At 39.6% G+C, this 21,063-nt stretch overlaps 1 protein-coding gene across 13 annotated transcripts in view; it reads right to left on the bottom strand.

Moving 5' to 3' along the window:
* Positions 1 to 978: 978 nt before the first annotated feature.
* plecb (plectin b) overlaps positions 979 to 21,063 on the bottom strand; it is a 97,146-nt gene continuing 77,061 nt past the window's right edge. For 12 of the 13 annotated variants that reach the window (XM_079561102.1, XM_079561101.1, XM_079561100.1 and 9 more), the window contains 22 exons: positions 20,710 to 20,803; positions 20,364 to 20,518; positions 19,969 to 20,278; positions 19,766 to 19,843; positions 19,529 to 19,690; positions 19,344 to 19,448; positions 18,929 to 19,024; positions 18,729 to 18,854; positions 18,483 to 18,635; positions 17,771 to 17,925; positions 17,565 to 17,691; positions 16,985 to 17,168; positions 15,651 to 15,808; positions 14,883 to 15,061; positions 14,599 to 14,737; positions 14,149 to 14,505; positions 13,945 to 14,028; positions 13,756 to 13,863; positions 13,565 to 13,663; positions 8,827 to 12,180; positions 1,236 to 8,011; positions 979 to 1,074 (listed from right to left, as the gene is read on the bottom strand). In XM_079561102.1, the coding sequence (XP_079417228.1) occupies positions 1,868 to 8,011; positions 8,827 to 12,180; positions 13,565 to 13,663; positions 13,756 to 13,863; positions 13,945 to 14,028; positions 14,149 to 14,505; positions 14,599 to 14,737; positions 14,883 to 15,061; positions 15,651 to 15,808; positions 16,985 to 17,168; positions 17,565 to 17,691; positions 17,771 to 17,925; positions 18,483 to 18,635; positions 18,729 to 18,854; positions 18,929 to 19,024; positions 19,344 to 19,448; positions 19,529 to 19,690; positions 19,766 to 19,843; positions 19,969 to 20,278; positions 20,364 to 20,518; positions 20,710 to 20,803 (12,367 nt within the window). In that variant the 3' untranslated portion in view covers positions 979 to 1,074; positions 1,236 to 1,867. The remainder of the gene's footprint in view (positions 1,075 to 1,235; positions 8,012 to 8,826; positions 12,181 to 13,564; positions 13,664 to 13,755; positions 13,864 to 13,944; positions 14,029 to 14,148; positions 14,506 to 14,598; positions 14,738 to 14,882; positions 15,062 to 15,650; positions 15,809 to 16,984; positions 17,169 to 17,564; positions 17,692 to 17,770; positions 17,926 to 18,482; positions 18,636 to 18,728; positions 18,855 to 18,928; positions 19,025 to 19,343; positions 19,449 to 19,528; positions 19,691 to 19,765; positions 19,844 to 19,968; positions 20,279 to 20,363; positions 20,519 to 20,709; positions 20,804 to 21,063) is intronic. The other variant, XM_079561099.1, reaches the window with a different exon arrangement.

Genomic DNA, 21,063 nt, shown 5'->3' on the forward strand with positions numbered 1-21,063 from the left:
CCCCATAGATATTATTCATTTGCATAGTTTTAATTTTCATAAGTGAATATTTATTCAACTGAAAACAAGATCCTCAAAGGAAAAGTGACATCTGTCAAATGGCGCCCTCAAGTGGTAGGTCATCTACAGCTCATAGCCCCAGATCTATCTGGAACAGGCAATATATAAATGTGTATGTGTGTGGGCAATGGGCATCTTTGCAAACGTTTGTATTTTATTGTACTAGTGTAACTGTTATAAAGATGCATATACAATTGTATACTTTATTAATGACAAAGTTGCCTCATTTAAGTATATTTATTTACAAGAACATGTCATTGGAACTTTCTCCATGCATTTTAAACTAACCAGTAGTGACATTTCTTCTTTCTTTTTTTCTTTTTTTTAATCTGTCTTCAGTTTACAGTAGTTTCCTAAATATCCAATGCCATTTGAATATCCATCAAACATGCAGGCAGATGATATATATTTAAAACAAATTCATAAGATGCATATGAAAAAACAAGACAAAAAATAAAACAAAAATGTACAGAGTTTGAAAAACAGCTGATGCAGAGAAAATGCTTTCTGTGGACAACATAAATCTAAGCTATAATTGGTTTTGTTTTTTCACAATAACCTCATTATCAACAATAGTTATATCCAGTGGACTATAAATCCAAGTAAATTTACATAATATGTTGGCACAGAGGTCCAAATGCTTCTGGGTTTCCAAGATGATGTCATGGTCAGGGGCTAGAGATCTTGATCTAATGCTTTATGGATGAATGGAATTTCAGTGGCAGATCTAAAATAATAAAAAAAAAAGGACAACAGAACAAAAAACAAAAACATAAATTAACATGAAAAAAATAATAATTTAAATGATAACGAGATATATATATATCGTATATATATATATATATATATATATATATATATATCGTATACATTATATATATATATATATATATATATATATATATATATGAATCAAATTCCCATTCAACTTGCCTGGATTAGGACATGGTGATGATGGGGACTGTAAGACCTGGCCATCTGAGTGTCCATCTTCAAAAATTGCATTCTGAAACTCTGGCAAACACAGGACCACACACAATGGTTACTTAATAAATTCACCAAAATGCCAATACCTGGAAAAAGAGAGTCCAGTGTGTCAAGAAAATGTGAAGCGTGGAATAAAACAACATAAATAAATAAATAATAATGATGATAAGAAAAAAACAAAAACTTACAAGGGCTAACATAACAGGAGGCACATCTGTGTAGTCAAGCAGCATGAGGTCTGACATCATCTTGGGATTGGTCAGGAACATTTAGCTTAAATGTGAAGCTTGTCTCATCATGACTAAACCAATGTTGTGTCAAAATAATATGTACATGTCCACTGAATATAAACATAATAACATGAAGGCAAAGACATTTTAGCCACTAAAAGTATCTATGTTGCAATATTATGTTGTGCAATTAATTGTTTTAACCCAGAAATGTTTACGTAACAATTAAAACTTCATTCAAATTCTATACAAACATTCAATATGTAAAGTCTTTATCTGTAAAATATCAAAACTTTGTTTACATATACTATATAAAGAGTTTATGTCATAAAAATATCAAGGAAGTTAATACTATAAATTTTGTGGAACATTAGTCAGCCTGCATAAAAACATTTAAACAGGCATAGTATGTTTTTCCAAAAATATAAACTATGGTGACAATTCTATTATTGGAATTCCTACATGCAAAAATAATAAATTACTTATTAGTTATGTTTCTGTAACTATTCTCTTTTAAAATTCAGCACTATAGTGCATTTCTATTAGTGGCTTTTTTTGTGTAGTATTACTTTATGCACATCACAATGCTATCAGAATCGGCGGCCATAGCCGGTTGAAGAAGACGTATAAGAGGAGGAGGAGAAGTTCATGCTGAAGGCAGAGCCGGCGTCAATACTGCCTCTCCTTGATCCAGTTCTGGAACCAGTCCTTGAACCAGACCGAGAGCCATAGGCTGATCCAGTTCCACTAAGATTATAGGGGCTGTACACTCCTTTGGAGGATTCTGACGATGCTTCAAGCAGCCTCAGGCCGGATCCCTCCTCAACCATGCTTTTATCCATGGCATCCTTAAAGGAGATTTTAAGTTTGGTTTTGGGACATGTGAGATATTTAGAATAAGAGCTGATATCTCTAAGTTTTTGAGCAGTGCGTGAATCAATTGTCCCCTTCCTGATTGACTCATCCAGTGACACTCTGCCCTCGACGTCCGGCTCAATGAGTCCACCAGTGAGATACTGGACTTCAAGGAACCGCTGCCCAGCTTCATAATACAACCACCCCTTCTTTAGAGCTTGTGAGGCTGACATTTTAACTTTTGTTCTGGGGTCTTCAAATCCATTATATGCTTTTTGAGCAAGGTTAAGACGATCAACCATAATTTTAGCCACAAGACCCTTCTCCATGGCTTCACTGACAGATAATCTTTCTCCACTTGAGGGATCAATTATTCCCCCAGTGCATGCTTGAGCTTCTAAAAGTCTTTGGCCACTGATGTTGTCTACAATGTTTCTTTGCATAGCCTCAGTAATAGAGATCTTTTCCAGAGTATCTACGTCCAGGATGCCAGCAATAGGACCAGTAACCTCACTTGGGTCATTCCATATAACTGCAGGTGCTTTAATCGTGGGGATGGGGCTCATTGGATAGGAGGAGGTGGAGCCACTGGTGGAACTGACTGAAGATGTCCGAGAGCGATAGCCTCCCATACTTCCTGAAAGCTTATCCGCAAACTCTGTGATGGATAAATTTCCAGATCTGTAACTCTCAAGTGAGCGCTGATCAATGAGACCACGGCTGATAGCATCATCAACATCATACTGTCGTCCAGATCTTCTGTCAATAATTAGAGTTCTGATAGTACCGTCTGAGGAGGTCATTGTAATCTCCTCCCATTCACACTCCTGCTCTGCAAGCTCCAAGTAGGTTTGATGATCAATAAGTCCACGCTTGTATGCTTCGTAGACAGTCATTTCTTTACCTGTTTCAGGATCAACAATGACAACACGCCGCTTACGGACAGATGATTTGGAAGATGTCTTATTTTCACGATGTTTCTCTTTCAGTAGCAGAAGCACCAGACCAGTGTCAGGGTCTTTAATACATCTCTCCATGAGTTGCAAGTATGTTAAATTTTCCTCAGTGTTGGGGTCAAAGAAACCTTTAGTGTCATCAGATGGATCAGTTAAAATCTCATTCATTTCCTCATCAAAGAATCCACGTTTGTAGGCCACTTCAACTGGCAGTCGATGACTTTCCTCTGGGTCAATGATTCCTCCGGTAGCGATCTGGGCTTCCAGAAGACGAATGCCATGGTCCTTTAATATGAGACCCTTTTTCATGGCTTGGAACAAAGATATTGTCTTGCCGGAGTATGGATCTCTATATCCCGTGACTGCCCGCTCAGCTGAAAGAAGTTTATCTTTGAACTCTGGTCCGACAATACCCATCTTTACGGCTTCATTTACTGTAAGTTTGAGGTTTTTGATGGGATCAATGACATACCCTGTGGCCGCTTGTGATTCAAGGAGCTCAAATGCTGTGCCAGGTCGAATCATATTTTTCTTCATGGCCTGGTAAATTGACAGACGTTCTTTTGAAGTTTCTAAAAATACACCAGCAATACAGCCTGTACCTTCAAGATATCTTGACAGCCTATCGGTAACTTCTTCTAGAGATAATGCGCCTGTATTCAGTTGTGTTACAGTCTCTTCGTCAATGATCTGTGAGCGCAGAAGCTCCTCCATTGTGATCTGTTTCCTAAGACCCTTGAACATCAACCGCTTGTCTCCCAAAGAAAGAAGACGCATACCGCCATCTAACTTGCATCTCCTCAGTAATTGAGCATATGACACATTCTCATCAGTTACAGGGTCAATAAATCCTTGAACATCGTCATTTAGTTTCTCATTGGTTTCTTTGTTAATGTAACCTCTTTGCATTGCGACATCTGTTGGAAGATGAAACTGGAATTCAGGGTCAATAATGCCCCCAGTGGCTGTTTGTGCTTCCAACATTTTCATTGCATAATCTTCGGGAACAAGGTCTTTTTTCATGGCCTGGAAGAGGGAGATAACTTTTCCACTGTAAGGATCTTTGTATCCAGTGACCGCTCTCTCTGCTGATAAGAGTTTATCATGTATTTCTGGCCCGACAATACCTTTGCGGACAGCTTCATCAACTGTAAGTGTTTCATTTTTAACTGGGTCCACAATAAATCCAGTAGCTGCTTGTGCCTCTAGGAGAGTTAGGGCCTGTTCTGGCTTAAGGAAATCTCTCTTCATTGCTTGATAGATGCTCATTTTGCAGGAGTCAGTTGTAACCCCTGCAACACATCCAGTGCCATAGAGATACTGTTTTACACTAGTCAACTCCATTATGTCACGGATATCTCTTTTTCCTTGTTTAAGGAGGTTGTAGGTTTCCAGATCTATGATGCGGGCATTGTATAACTCTTCAACTGTTATTCTTCTTCTTATTGTCTTACATGACAATGGAGAGTCATTCCTGATTATTTCTCTCTGTTCCATGATCTCAATAATGATGATAATCATTCGTTCTTTCGTAATGTTACCAGAGCGATATTCATCCATAAGCTTCTGTCTCTCTTGTTCAGGAAGTAGGTTTGAGTTCATAATATCCCAGAGGTTCATAGGTTTGTCAGAAAGACCCTCAATTGGAATGTCAATTTGAGTGTTGCACAGGTCACTCTGTGTTTGCTCCTCAGTGTAGAGGTAGGTCTTCTCCACAACTGTGGGAGATTGAGGCTTGGACAGCGGCAGCATGTAAAAGCCTGTATCTGGGTCTTTTTGGCACTTATCTTTAAGTTGCTTGTAGGTGACATTCTCATCAGTCTCAGGGTCTGAGAAAGCTTTGTTTTCATCATATGGTTCACACAGAATTTGGGCAGTTTGCTTATTAAATATGTTTTTCTGATATGCAACATCAGTGGGAACTCTGTGGCTGTTAACCGGATCAATAATTCCTCCAGAAACCATCTGTGCTTCAAGCATTGGCAAAGCTTGCTCTTTTAGAATGAGGTCTTTTTGCATTGCTTCAAACAGGGAGATTTTCTTTCCAGTGAATGGGTCTTTGTAACCTGTAACAGCCTTCTCTGCAGAAAGAAGCTTTTCGTGAAGCTCTGGTCCAACAATGCCAGCCTTCACCGCCTCATCTACTGAGAAGCACTTATTTGTCATGGGATCTACAATAAACCCAGTGGCAGCCTGGGCCTCTAGAAGTGCAAGTCCTGTATTGTGTCGGAGGAGCTTTCTTTTCATTGCTTCATAAATGCTCAACTTTTCTTTTGTAGGCTCGGTGTAAATGCCACCAATGCTATCAGAGCCACTGAGATATTTGCTTACACTGGGACTCCTGATGACTTCAGCAGGTGTAGTTTTGCCTTGTTGAAGGAGATCAAATGTTGGTTTGTCAATGATTTTAGAGTCATATAGAGCGCTTGCTGGTACATCTGCTCTGAGTCCCTTAAAAGCGGACTGTTCTTTCTTCTTTGACTCTTTTTCACTGACCATAGTAATTATGATCTTAATTAGCTTTTCAATTGTGATCTTCCCAGACATGAATTGTTTGAGGAGGTCATTTCTTTGTTGCTTTGTGAAATATTCAGAGTTAATTATTTCCCAGATTGTGACTTTTCTGCCCTTAAACGGACCATAGTCCAGCTCCACAGTAGCATGAGTCATTGCTTCTTTAGTCTGAGCCTCAGTGTAAGTTGGTTCCTCTTTAGACTTAATTGCTTCATCAGATAGAGGCAGGAGCTGTAGACCTGTTTTCTCATCAGTGATACATTTCTCAATGAGTTGTGTGTAGGTTACATTCTCTTTTGTATTAGGATTGAAGAAGCCTTTAGCCTCATTAGTTGGAGTGCTTAAGATACGCTGTGTTTCCTCATCAAAATAGTTCCTTTGGCAGGCAACATCATGTGGGATGCGGTGGTTCTTAACTGGATCAATGATACCGCCAGTGGTCATTTGGGCATCAAGCAGCCTTATGCCTTGTTCTTTTGGGATGAGATCTTTCTTCATTGCTTCGAACAGAGAGACAGTTTTCCCAGAGTATGGATCTCTATAACCTATAACAGCCCTCTCAGCAGACAGGAGCTTTTCATGCAGCTCAGGTCCGACGACACCTGCTTTAACAGCTTCATCAACTGTATGTTTCTGATTGGTGATGGGGTCAATAATGTTTCCTGTTCCTGCCTGGGCTTCAAGCATATTTAGAGAAAGCCCTGGTCTCATCATATCCTTCTTCATAGCTTGATAGAAAGACATTGGCTGTTTTGATGACTCAATGTATACACCTGCGATGCTGTTAGTGCCTTTCAATGCTTTTTGAACAGGCTTCATTTCAGACACTTCTTTAACTGTAACTTTGCCTTTCTGCAATTTATTGTACAGGTCCTTGCCAATAATTTTAGACTCCATAAGATCTGCAGCAGGGACAGGTCCTCTAATGCCATCAAATGTGATTTCATTTTTCTTCTCTTTCTCTTCTGCAACAGTAATTACAATCTTAATGATCTTTTCAATTGTGATTTTGCCTGTTCTGTACTGACGCAGAAGATCCTTCTTTTGGTCCTCTGTAAAGTACTCAGAGTTGATGATTTCCCAAATAGTAATTGTTTTCCCCTTAAACCTTCCAAATGGAACAGACACTGTGGTTTTGTCGAAAACATCTTTAGTCTCTTCCTCTGTGTACATGCTTGAGCAGAGTGCTGCTTTGTCTGTGATAGGTAGGAGAAGTAGCCCTGTGTCCGGGTCGGTTTTGCATCTTGTCATTAATTCAGAATACGTCAGAGGTTCTTGAGTGCTTGGGTCAAAGTATCCCTTGTTGTCATCTGAGGGTTTCGCCATGATCTTGTCCATTTCTGCATCATACTGACCCTGTTTGCAGGCCAATTCAGTAGGCATTCTGTGACTATGAATAGGATCAACAATGCCACCTGTCGCCAATTGAGCTTCAAGGATTCTGATTGCGTGATCACGTTCAATGAGACCCTTCTTCATAGCTTCAAATGCAGATATTTTTCCACCAGTGTACGGATCCTTGTAGGCAACTACAGCTCTTTCAGCTAAAAGCATTTTATTGTGTAATTCTGGACCAATCAAGCCTTCTTTTACCGCTTCGTTGACTGAGAATTTCTTGTTTTTAATGGGGTCTATCATATAACCTGTGGCAGCTTGGGCTTCAAGAAGGATCATAGCTGTGCCTGGGGTAATCTTCTTTTCTTTTGATGCTTGGTAGATAGACATTTTCTGATTAGTTGGGCTTAGGATACCAGCAATACAGTTGTGTCCTTTAAGAATTTGTTTTAAGTTTTCATTCTCTCCTAGTTCTTGCACAGTGGTCTTGCCTTTTTTTAATCTGTCAAAGTCCTTCTTTGGTAGGAGGCCAGTATCGCGCAATCGATTAGCAGGAACCTTTTCTCGGATGCCATCAAAAGACAAAGGCTTTGTATCATCTGTTGTGTCTTGGCCATTAAGGACTTTCCTTGTTTCAACCACTGTGATGGCCTGAATGTCCATTTCTTTGGCCTGTTGTTCCTTCTGGGCATCCTCCATGCACTGCAGCTTCTCTCGCAGTTTCTGGTTTTCCTCCGCAAGTTTGCGTTCCTGCTCCAGTCGCTGCCTCTCCAGCTCCTCCATTTCTTTCTGTTTGTTGAGCATTTCTAGTTCAGCCTCCTTCTGTTTATTGAGGGCAGCATCCATATTGGCCTGCAATTTCTTCTTCTCCTCCTCCATTAGCTTCCTCTGGCGCTCCTGTTCGTCTTTGAGAGATTGGGCTTTTCTGACTTCTTCCTCAAATTGACTCTCTAGCCTCTTTTTCTCATCTTCAATTTGCTTTTCCTTCTTCAAGAGCATCTCCTTTTCTGAGAGGAATGTCTGCTGGAGCACGGTCTTTTCATGCTCTATTTGCTTCTGTTGTGCATCAGCCACCTGGAAAAAAGATGAAAATAAAAAGAAATTAGTTCAACATATTGGTATGTTTGCATAAAGACACAATACTGGTGCACATCAATAAATTAAACACATGAAAATGGTCAATCATTTCAGCTGTATAATTAAAAGCGAAACACCAGTTATAGATTTAGTACACAGTAAAATATTTAACACATTTGTTTATTTTTATTGTGATGTCACAATTAAAAATGAATAAATGCTTGAACACTTTCACTGATTGTAAAGAATCTATTATATGTATTTCTCTTTAAATTGAACAATTGAATCAAATTACATTTCCATGATACTGTGTAATCTATTAATATGCACCTGTATGTTTTATTAAAGGACATTATGCACTTTGCTTATGCATATCTAAATAAATTTTAATCTATGTTGATATACTGTTCATCGCTGTATATTAATGATCTTAATTGTAAAGAATAATAAATGTTATTAATTATTAATTTATTATATTGCTAAAATGCAAAGTGAATCGTCTAAAATGAAATGACTGTGACTATATATAGATCTGTTTTTTATGCTTTAATTTTTCTACAGCAGAGTTTTGATGCTCCTGAAATGGGAAAAAAAATGCATATCAGATCATTCGAGGAAATGGGATGCATTCCGGATGCAATATGCATGAGCACAGTGCAATGTAAAAAAGGAAATAATATGTAAACCATATACATGGATTCAGAATTAGTGAAGGAAATGGATAGAGAATTTACAAGAAAGAAGTGGGTTAGTTTGTAGAGATTATTCTCAATGACATAAGCTGCTCTGTTATGTCATTATTAACACAATACCTCTTTTGACTTATTTTGAAGTTCCTCGGCCTCCATTCTGAGTCTAGCCTTCTCCGTCTCTAGGTCTGCAATAGCTTTGCGTAAATCATCAGCTTCTCTGCTCGTGTTTAGTTTTTCATTTTCCAGTTTTTCCACAACTGTAATTTTTTCTCTTGTTGCTATTTCTGTCTCATGAAGGCGGGAAGCAGCAGAGTCAGCTTGTTTCTTGAACTTTTTGGCATCCTCTTCAGCTCTGGCCTGAGCTTCACTGAGCTGAGACACTTGCAGTTTGAGTTTTTCTGCTTCAGCTAATATCTCTAATTGCTTTCTCCTCTCAGCCTCAAGAGATTTCTGGTACTCCTCAGTTTCCTCATTTAGGCGCTGCTGCATAAGTTGTTTATCCTCCAGTAGTTTCTGAGCTTGCTCCTGTGCAATATCTTTTTGCCTCTGAAGCATTTCAGCTTCAGCTTTAAGTCTAGAAGCTTCTTGAATGGCCTGCATTTTCTCTTTAAGCATTTTGTCTGCCAGGGCTCGTTGCTGATTGAGATCATCCTCTGCGATTTGTCTCAATCGTGCTGCCTCTTGTGCTTCAACACTAAGTCTGGCAGCATCTTCAGCAAGTTTTTTCATGTTTTCAGCCTCTTCGGCAAGGAACTTCTGAGTGTTGTCTTTGTCTTTCTTAATGAGGCGCTGATTCTCATCCTCAATCCTGAGTTTCAATTTCATCAGCTCCTCCATTTGAACTTTGACTTTGAAAAGCTCCTCCTCCACCTGGGACCTCTGTTTAACAGCGTCGTCTACCTCATCCTTTAAGCGCTGAAGCTCTTCATCAAGGAAGGCTTTTTGTGTGTCTGTTTCGTCCAGTTTAAGTTTCACCTTTGTAAGCTCTTGTTCAACTTGGAACTTCTGCTTCAATGTTTGTTCAGCCAGTTTCTTGTGCTTGGCCATCTCTGCATCGGCTTGTTGCTTTTGCTTGAGTGCTGAGGCTTCTGCTTGTGCTCGTTTGGCGGCTTCAAACTCTGCCTCTTTCCTTAGTTTCTCAGCATTCTCTTGTGCTTTTGCCTGGTTTGCAGCTTCTTCCTCTGCAGCAGCTTTCTGTTTCTCAGCTTCCTCTGCTTGTTGGCGAAACAGGGCTGCTTCCCTTTCTGCCTTTTCTTTGGCAGCTTCAGCTTTTTTTGCAAGAGCTCGGGCTTTTTCATATTCTCCTTTCAGCTTATTCTGCATGGCACCATCTTCTTTTTGCTGAGCGAGAACAGTCTGGACTTGATGCTCGGCTACACTGCATTTAAGTGCTGCTTGCTGTGCTGCAACAAGCTGCTTTTCAGCTTCTTGGTCGGCTTCATCTTTCTGCTTTCTGGCCTCTTCTGCTTTCTTTCTAAGCCGTTCCAGTTCGTCTAAAGCAGCCTTTCTCTGCCGAGCTGCTTCTTCCTCTGCGGCAGCAATTTTCTTCACCCTTTCTTCAGCTTCTCTCCTGCGTTTTTCTTCCTCCAAAGCAAGCTTCCTTAGTTTTTCTGCCTCCTCTTCAGCCCTGAGTTTGCTCTGTTGAGTTTCATCAGCAATGTTTTTCAGTTTGTTAAGTTCAAGCTCAAGGTCAAGTTTGCCAGAGGAAGCCTTTTCAAAGTTGAGTTTGAGAATTCTGATTTCTTCCTCAACAATTCTCTTTTGTTTGAGGCTATCATCTACTATTGCCTTTTGTCGTTCCATTTCAGCATCTGAGGACTTTTTGAGTAGGACGATCTTTTCTTCAATCTCATGTTTGTGTAGATTGGCCTGATCTTCTAGAGCTTTCCTCTGGTAGGCCTCGTCTTCAGCCTGGCGACGCAGTCTTTCATTCTCCGCTTCCTTTTCTTTCAGTGCAATTTCAGCTTCCGTTTTGAGGCGAGTGGCGTCACTTATGGTAGCTAACTTTTCTTTGAGGATTCTCTCTGCTTCGGCCCTCTGGCGTGCCGCTTCCTCTTCAGCTAATTGTCTTTGCTGCTTGGCTTCTTCAGCAATAGCTCTGAGACGGCTTGCCTCATCTGCTAGATCTCTCATCTTTGCAGCTTTATCCTCCAGCAGCTGTTTGCTCCTCTCTGTGTTGGACATGCTCTCCTGTTCGGCTTTGAACTTCATCTGGATAAGCACATCCATTTCACTCCTCACTTTAGTCAGCTCATCTTCAAGTTGTTTTCTCTGTTGCTCCGCTCGGACCACTTCATTCTTCAAGCGGTAAAGTTCATCTTCCAGAAGTGACCTTTGTTGTTCAGCATTGTCATAGTCGGCGCGGAGACGGATCAGCTCCTGCTCAGCACCAAGTTTCTGTTGCGCAGTGCTTTCAGCTAGCTTTCTTTGCCTGTCCAGCTCTTTCTCTGCCATGTCCTTTTGCTTCAAGGCGGAGTCTTCGGCTTTAGCTCTTTTCTTGGCCTCACGCTCAGCCTCCTCCTTCTGTTTCTCAGCGTCTTCCTGAGCAATGGTCTTTTTGTGGGCTTCTTCCTCTGCTTGAAGCCTTAGTCGCAGGGCCTCATTTGCTTTTTGCCGCCATTTCTCAAGCTCCCTTTCGGCTTCTTCTCTTGCATTTTCTGCATCTTCCTGTTGTTTTTTTAGTCTCCCTGCTTCTTGTTGTAGTTGAAGTACAGCACCATGCTCTTGTTTGAGCGACTCTTCCAACTTGGATGTTTTTTCGACAAATGATAGGTGTCTGTTCTGGAGCTCGGCAGCAGCACTCTTCTGGGCAGCTGAATGAGCAACCTGTATTTGTCTTTCCTTTTCGATCTCTGCCTGTTTCACCTTCCTCTCAGCCTCCTCTGCCTGCATCCTGAGATTTTGAAGGTCCTCGAGAGCTATTTGCTTTTGGCGTGCGGCCTCTTTCTCTGCGTCAGATTTGCGTTTCAGCTCTTCTTCTGCTAAACGTTTCTTTTGAGTTTCATCATTTACTTGTCTGCGCAGCTTCTCCGCCTCTTCTTGAGCTGCTTTTCGGAGTTTTTCAGCTTCATCAGCTTTGTCACGTAGTTGCTTCAGCTCAGACTCTGCGACCATTTTTTGTTTTACTGTAGTTTCTAGCTGGATTCTTATAAGATGTATTTCATCTTCAATCTTGGCCCGGCTTTGAAGAGCTTCCTCAACCTGTTGGGCTTTGTTGTTGATTTGTTGCTCAGACATATTTTTCAACTCATGAAGCTCCAGCTGGATGTTGGACTTTTGTCTTTGCGCGTCAACAGCAGCCACTTCTCTTTTGCTCACTTCTTCCTGCATTCTGAGTTTCAGCTCTTTGGCCTCTTTTTCTGCTTTGGCAATGGCTTTAGCATGGGCATCAGCTAACTGCTTCTGTTTGTCTAATTCAGCCTGCATCTCAGCCATTTTTCGCTGTTCTTCAGCTTTGAGTTTCTCTGCAGCTTTCTGCATTAGTGGAAGCAAATTATAGAGAAAGGATTATAATCAAGCATGATACGTTAAAGGTAATGCTTTACATTAAACAGCTATACTACATGGGGCAGTTGTTCTTATAGGAATAATCACAATCTGGTCCCACTGAAGCATAAGCAACTTAATGTAATGCATTACCAGCAAAAGTTAATGTTAAAGTTAGCTTAGATCACGTCAAAGAACACAATGCGATTAGATGGACATTCATTAAAGTGATGCTACATTCCAAATGCAAGTTCAATCGTGAATGTTAATTAAAAGAGAATATCGATGATGGCGGTGTGACAATTAATGTATGGATACAAAATGGCCTTATATCAATGCAAATAAATCTAATGGCATGCAACTGCAGCTGTAGATTTTTCTTTTTAAAAAAGCCAATCAAATTAAATCCATCCTTGATATGATTCTAACTTGTTTTAGTGATATGGTAGAGCCTTTATTATATCTATAATCATGTTGGTTTTAGTCAAAAATATATATTTACCGAAGAAGATCATTTGTTATTATTCACACCATTCACTAAAACCAAACCATCCCATGCACTTGGGGTTCTTTTATTCACTTTTGCCACAAGATGAATAGAAAAGAGAAAAGTAAAAAAGAAGCTGATTTTATGTATACATGAATAACATAAAACTGATTTAACAAAGCATGAAGGGAAAAAGCAAGGTCATAGGGAAATAGCAAGAGACACAGGACAAAGAGCAAAGTGTGGAAAGCCAAGTCAAAATGAATGATGAAGAGACATGGATGGAAGAATGAGATAAAAGAATTAAGTATATAAATGAAGGGAAGTGGAACAATTTATAAATTACCTTTGTAATGCTCAAACTAGTCAAGCATTCATCATAGTAAAGCACTGGCGAGCAGTTAGGAAAAGCAAAGAAGCAAAAGAGGAGGGTTAGAAAAAGGGTAGAGACATGTTAAATTAGGGAACATAATGAGTTTCAGTTGATCTTTTGGAAAAATGAAAAGAAGAAAAGTGAAAAAGAACCCCCATTTCTATTTAGTGCATGACCACACACAATGAACTGAGATGGATATTAAAATGGAGATATTTATTAAATAGGTTTCTTCTTTTATGTTTTGAATACGTGTAACACATCAGACATTTTTAAGTTTAACTCACTGTCATTTCAGCTACAGAAACCATGCCAGTATTTCATGCCTTTCACTGCAAATTGTCACCCATACAATAATTTCAAGTGAAGAGTTTTCAATTTTGGACATAAAGACAATATGCATGCTGTCGGTGGGCGGCGGCTAATACAGGTTTTGTTTTGACGGTTGAGTTATTTGAACGGCTTGTTACGGTTAATGTTAGTAAATTAAACCACAGCCAGTTGTCACGCACCTCCTCGTCCTCCAGGCGGCGCTCTGTGTCATTCAGGAACTTGATGTACTGACTTGTCAGTGTCATCAGTTCACTGTATCGAGTCCTCAGTGTAACATACTAATGGAGAAGTAAAAAGAAATATTTATGTTTTTTTGTGAAGTAAATAGTAGGTGTTCATTTCTGTAGTTAAGCTAATAGTTAAGTCTTACCTCTTGAATAACGTTGTCAGAGGCAGAATCTAGTTTGGATTTCTTTATGGGTGAAGACGTCAGAGGCTCCACTTGTGCTTTGTAGGCAACCAACTGGAGCTCATAATCCTGCGTGGGACAAATATAACAATTTAATCACAAAATAATCATTATTGGGGTTGTAACTAGATCAGTGCTGTTTACACTTACTTTGATGGTATCAATATATGATTTAGCATACTTCTGACACTCATCCACATTGTCTTTGTTCTTCTCAATTTCTTCAAGTAGTTTCTAGAAACAAGAAGCAACAATTATATAATTTTACTAATAACTAATAACTTTATTTATATTATTATACAATATTTATTTTTATTTATAATTATAGTTATTTTGATAGAAAGCACTGCATACCTTCTCCTGGGTGAGTTGTTCTCTCAGGGTTTTGGTGTCAGTGATAGGTATAGCTTGTATCTTCTCTTGTCTATGCTTGGCATCATTGATCCAGCGGATGAGCAAATCGTAGCTCTCTCTGTAGTAGCCGAGCTGGCGGCCCAGCTGCTCCAGATCCCTCTGTCGGAGGTCGATCTGGGTGAAAACAGCCTTCCAGCGGTCTTGCAGGTTGGACAAGAGCTGACGGTAGTGGTCCAGCTCAACATCTCGCTCACTGTGCACGCGGGACATCTTATTACTGACAGTCGATGCTTTCTTCAACTCCTCCTCCAGGGAATCAAACACTGGTTGTTCAGTCTCAGCTTCCGTTCTCATTTTCTAATTTAAGAAAAGGAAAAAAAGGAAATTAGCATGTGAAATAGAAACAGACTTTAACTTTACTGCATAATAAAAAAAAAAAAACATTAGTACCTTGAGCTTGGCTCTATAAGCCTCCACTTCTTTGACATCACTGGGAACAGTGTGAACCTCACGCAGACAGTCTTCGTATTGCTTAAGAACTCCCTCTGCACCTTGAGTGTTACGGATCACCATTTCTACTGTCTTCAGCCTGTGAATAATTATTATGGTAAGTATTTTTTAGCCAAACTGAGACACTGTCTGCATTTAACTCTGATGGATGTATCGATGCTATCTTGAAGCATATTATTTTCTTGGCACAATCATTGGTAACTCTGGGTGTGAAGTGAACTCACTTCTCGAGGTAGACTGAGGAGAGCATGTGGGCGTGGTCCATCTTCTGCACAGTGAGGTCCAGCTCTGAGCGAAGCACAGGAGCTGAGGTTGAGGGCTGAGAAGAGTTCAAGACCTGCTGCGTCTTCACTGACACTTTATCCAAGTCTTTCTTCAGACCGTCCAGCTCCACCTGCACTTTCTGGAATCAAACAAAATGTCTATGTCATTATCCATTAAAGGTAACATGAATTTACAGCAAAGCTGCTATTAGGAGAGAACAGTAGCACTTGAACACCTTACATTAGGAGGACTGAGGTTTTGTTTATATAGATGTGTATTATACATTTAAATAAGTAACTTTTATTAAGCGGAGAGAGTGCCAGGGGAAAACTTTTTCATTGCTTTTGATACTTTGTACTGAGTACAGATGACAAATAAGCTTGAACCTTGAATATCATCAGGTAGGCATAACTGTGTGGTAAAGACTCTGTTTAAAAGAGTACACACGGATCAGTGTGATGTAAATAGTTTTACGATGTACTGTATGTTGGGTTGCTTCAATATGCATTTGTTTACATCACTGTAATGTTGATGAGCCTTTATTTTGAAAGTATTTTGAAAGTAGCAAAGTCAGCGTTGTGTCAGTCTAATTAAAGCCGAACTTATTTCATAGCCTATGTGGAACTACTGTAGCATCTACGCTTGGTTTAGCCGTATGCACTACTATCACAATCAAATGTTTTGCACTCAATTACCATAGCCATCACTAGCATATGTGAAGCATGTACCTTCTGCTCGGTTGTCTTCTGAAGACATTCCTTCAAAGGCTCTGATTCCACTGGTTTTCTGATGCGAGCCACTGTGCGATCCTCACAGTCCTCGATGTGGATACGTAGGTCCTTCAGCTCAGAGATGTAGTTCTTGCACAAGGTCTCATCTTGTTGACCTGAAGTAAATATATGGTTAGTTAATTATGCTGTCAACCAGTGTTAATTTCATCAACTCAAATACATATTTAATCTTAATTTTAGTCAAACTGATATTTTTGCCGACTAAAATTGGACTAGAACTAAATTAAAAGTTTTTCATGAGACTAAAACTATGAATAAAATGTCCAGATATTTTCATTGACTAAAATAAGACTAAATAATGAAAAGGAGAGACTAAAATCATCCAAACTTCTAATGACTGTTTGAAAGAGCCTCATATCATGTAAATTCACTGCCAAAGTAAAAGCTTTGTTCATGTGGGAGCAGCTCCATGAAGCAGAGGACTTTGATTAAATATGATTATAATGAATATTATAAAAAGTCGACCAAATTTACTTGCAATTTTAGTCGACTAAATCTCGACTAAAATGTAATTACATTTTCATCAAAAGACTAAGACTAAAACAAAATCAAAATATGTTGTCAAAATTAACACTGACGACCACAATATTGTATATTGTATAAGTCATGTATTCTATTTAAGAATTTACCATAAAGAAGCCCAAACGCTACTAAGACAATGACTGCATTTAACTCCGCTTCACAATGTATCAATGCTATTTTGAATTATCATTATCATTTAAGGGGACTAGATGCAAGTTGTCATTTTATACTCACTACTGCCACCTCAGGTCTTACATGTAACTGCAGTTTGTATATTAAGCTCGTGCATGACGACCCGAATTAACAACTTTTTGAGTGACAGGGCAGGATTTTAGAGGCAGTTGTGGTGAACAGTTCTGGGCTCCACATTATGACATTGCTGGAACAAGTAGGGGGAGGAAATACATAGTTTGAACATTTTTAAACTCCATCTAGTCCCTTTAATTTCTTGAAAGCATATGACTGTAACACACCATGCAAAATAATATATTTTCTCTTATCCTGAAGTGCAAAAGTGAAAAAAAATAAGCAGAGCAACATGCAGTCACTCGCTTGTAAGCGTGTTTACGGCCTAAAGCTGACACACTGATCTGCCTTCACACCACTCACCTGTGGTCTTAAATGACATTATCGCTGAAAGACGAATTAGACAAATGAATCTCTAAAATTTCTATACTCAATTAAGTCTTTATCTAATTAAGTGCAATTTGACTCTAGAAGTGTTCATTCATTTTAAATGTGCACTTTACCTTTCTCCATAGAACGAAGGAGGTTCTCAAAATGTTGTGTGGACTTGGCATAGTCCTGCTCCACTTGCTTGCGGTCATTAGGTCCAAACATCTGAGAGTCCTGACAGTCCCTCATATAGTCCTGGTAGTGCAGCTCCATGTTTCTCATCAGTAGCCTGTATTCCTCTGGCTTCATCGACTTCAACTGAGCAGCACAGAAAATAAAGGGAGGTCATGTTGAGAGAGCAGCACATCCATGTAAACAAACAAATTACCCCAATGTAATTTAGTAAAAGAGAAAGAAAACTGTATCTAATAATAGTGTCAACTGTAACTAAATCTGGTCTTAATTCAATAAAAGTGGACATCTTGCCCTGCACCCAGCTCATCCAATTGACACGAAACAATGCAAACTGTTGTGTCACGAGAATGAAACTTTTTGTTTTGTTTTAAACAGAGTTAAATTAACTTCAGAGATATGCCTAATGCATTATAGGTAAGAAAGTGCATATTGATTTATAGAAATATTTCAGTCAACAAAGGTTTAATGCAAAATTGAATATAAAACATGAAACAGATATGAAACTCATCTTAGACTCACCATTGTGATGTTCCATGAGTGAATCTGTGTGAAGTCTTTCATCAGGTATTGCCACGACAGCAGACTCTTCATATCTATGTAGTATTTCTGCCACATGGTCACCATCTGCTGCTGCTCTCCATCCAGACTAAACCATAGACAGGCATTATAGCACACCATGTAAATAGTTTAGGTGAAAATGTTGCAGTTTGTTCCAAAGTGCATACCTGGCTACATTGTCAAGGGCTTCCTTGTTGACGGGAGGCACCATGAAGCAGACAGAGGGGACCACAGACTCGTTTCCAGTGCGGCTCAGCACCTTCCACTTGAACGGCTGCGAGTTGTTAAGAAGTGCGCACTCATCACCTTTGTGGACGGTAATCTGATGAGAAAAAATAAAATGTGTGACTTTGCTATGTAAGGCTGGAATTCCCAGACAATCTCAAAAATTACTGACAACAAACCAGGACCCAACTGTAAAAAGAAATTGGCACTTTTATTGCCTTTAATTATTAAAAACATTTTTTTGGTAATATCAAGCAAAAATCAAATACATTAAAACATAATAAAAATATGTTTTCTTATAGCCTACTTTTATTCATTTTTTTAACCTCAATTCCTAAATATCAGCCATTCTCATTTCAATTATATTTAGTGCAGTATCAGTGTTTTTAATTCTTAAATATCACTATCATCTTGGGACCTCAGCTCTGTGCCTTCTGAGCCTCACTCTGGGAATCAATGAGGCAAGTAATCACACGTTAATTCACTTGAAAAGGAAAACAATCATCCAATAATGCAAATATTTTAATAACACAGTTTCTTTTAGCCAATTGGTTTAATCAAAATCTAATGCTTGGGATATGTATCCAAGACATATTATTCATACTATATACAGATAACATTCAGACAAAGACTATCTATTTAATGTCGATTTACCTCCTGTTGTTTGAAGTCGCACACAGCTTGAATGGGCAGTTTCCCTTTGATCGGAGTGGTGGGGTTACGTGGTTTCAGCTGGATGACGGTCTTGGCTCTCTTGTTCAGGCCTGTTGTCAGAGTCTTTAGTTCGTTCAGCTGTTCTCTCTCGTCCTGTTAAGCAAGGATATTCACCCAAATTAATGCAGAATATTTCCAGAGAGTAGCATTTTTTTTAAATATATATTTATTGGATGAGACGCCTACCACAGCATCCTGCAGCAGATCCTCCAGGCGTGTGGCTGTTGTGTTGCGATCACAGCTGTACTTCTTTTTCATGTTTTCCTGCATTTTAGTCATCTTGTCCTGGGCCTCTTTCACATCAGCAAAGAACTGTAAAAAGAGACAGATGTTAATGCTCTGGGCTATGAAAAGTGCTGAGGTTTCTATGAAGTTTTTATTGGTACCTGATAGTAGGCAGTGTTTTCCTTGAGGTGAGCCTCAGTGCAGCAGCACAGTTGGAGGAGCCAGCTCCACTGAGTCTGTAGAGCACCTGTGAAAGCCTAGATCCAAAATACCAACAGAACATTAATAAGAGAATAGTCCAATCATCAACTTCAAAACATGGGGCATTTGGTAGTAAATTAATGGAACAATTTATCTCAAAGACAAGTGTTAGAAGAAGGGTTTTTTGTTGTCTTTTGAAGATTAACACTTGGGGAGTTACAAGTTAATGTTGGTTCTGAAATTGGTGTAGATTAAATTATACTATTAACATATTATTTTAGGTCAAGCAAATGTTCCATAAATATTTGTATACATGAGGTTATAATGTTATTGTTCAGTCTGATCAGTGCGTGTGTCAGCTGATTCAGCGCTCACCTCCACGGTCTTCTTGCCAGGATGGTTGTCTCGAACAAGTCTCTCTCCCATGGCTTGGATATCGTTGACCTTCTTCTCCCTCAGCTCAAGTTCTCGCATAAGACCCTAGAACAGTTGTGAAAAGGTTCACTATCTGAAGGACTCGTCACAACGCACCGCAGATTACAGCGTACTGTGAGACATACAGAGTAATTGTCTTTCTTAGCCGTCATGTTTGTGTTCCTGTCGCTCCAGTCGTAGTTGACCTCCTCCTCCTCTTTGTCGTTGAGCCACATCAGTTCTTTTGTAGCAGCGCTGACAAATGCATGAAGCGAATCCAGATTTCTTAAACGCGACTTTGAAGAGTTCTGCAAAATATACTTTCATTAATACCGCAGGTCTCCAAATATTTCTGTTGTATTATAAAGTGTTGTTATATTTACCAGTAGTTTTCCATACTGCAGGTCCAGTTTGCCCAGGTAGTCTTTATATTTGCCTTTGCTGATTGGTGAAAGCTGATTCTGGAAAACAAAACAATAAAATGTAAAACACAAAATAAACATTTGGTCATAAAGATGAAGAACAAAAGTAACTTGATCTTTAGGCTGTGTTCATGTGCCCTGGCCAGTGTCCAGTAATTCAATACCTCATCAGTTTTGGCTCGCTCAATCTTAGACTTGAAATCTTCCACAGTTTGGTGCAGGCCACGGTGGCTGCCGAGCTGAGACTCCACAGTGGGCAGGTCAGAGCCACACTCGGCCTCATCGATGCGCCGCTGGTTCTCCTCCACCCAGGCCAACAGGTCCTGTACGTAACGCAGAGTGACGTCATCCAGTTCGGGGCGCACCTTCGCAGTGGTGTGCTGGACCGTCTGCAACACTGGAGGCTGTGCAGCCTTGAGTCTGAGGTTATAATCGCTGCGCAGATTCACTAGCCTCTCGTGTATCCGGTACACCCTGTAGACATTGAGGACATTTAGAAATATTTAGTTTGGAAAATACATGGGCTTTGTATATCTGGAAAGATCTTTTGTGCACTCACCTGCGATACATCTGTTCAGCCTGAGGGTGGCGTCCATCTTTGAGAAATTGCACATCGTTGAATAGAAGACGGATCATGTTGTCGGCCTTGTCCAGCTCTCTCTCCACTTCTGCTGTGTGTTGGGCAGGCTTCCCAGCATTCAGCAGGTGAATGTCCTGAAAGCATATATTTTTCAATGAGTCAATGAAATAAGTTTATAAATGAAATAAGTTCATTTCAATAATACACAATGTAAGGGCTGTCCAATGAGTAAAATTATATATACTATATCTATTTCATACAACTGTCAAATCAATTTAAGTTCCTTATTTTAACCCTGTAATATTAATACTAATTTGTGACTTACGGTCTGCAGCAGGGTCTCCAGGCGACTGAGCTGATCATCACAAACACCAGACTCCATTTGGACTTTGGAGTAAATCCTCTGGAGCCTTTCAAGTCTGTATCATAAAGGAAAAAAAATCTTACATCGATCTATGTTTCAGCAAGTACTCCAGTCTATGAGTGTCGAGCACAAAGGCCATGTTAAAGGTCCTCTAACAAGTTTTCTGAGTGCTCATCTATTTTGTAGCACAGACAGAGGCAACTGTCTGTGTTTTCTGCCCATTCAGTCATTCCTCATCTCAGACCGTAAACAAGAATATGAGCAAGCGTCCCGTGACTTTCTTTTCTCCACGCACAACCATGTTACACTTTTAAA

This window comes from Gobius niger, assembly GCF_951799975.1.
Source record: "Gobius niger genome assembly, chromosome: 8".
Lineage (NCBI taxonomy): Eukaryota > Metazoa > Chordata > Actinopteri > Gobiiformes > Gobiidae > Gobius > Gobius niger.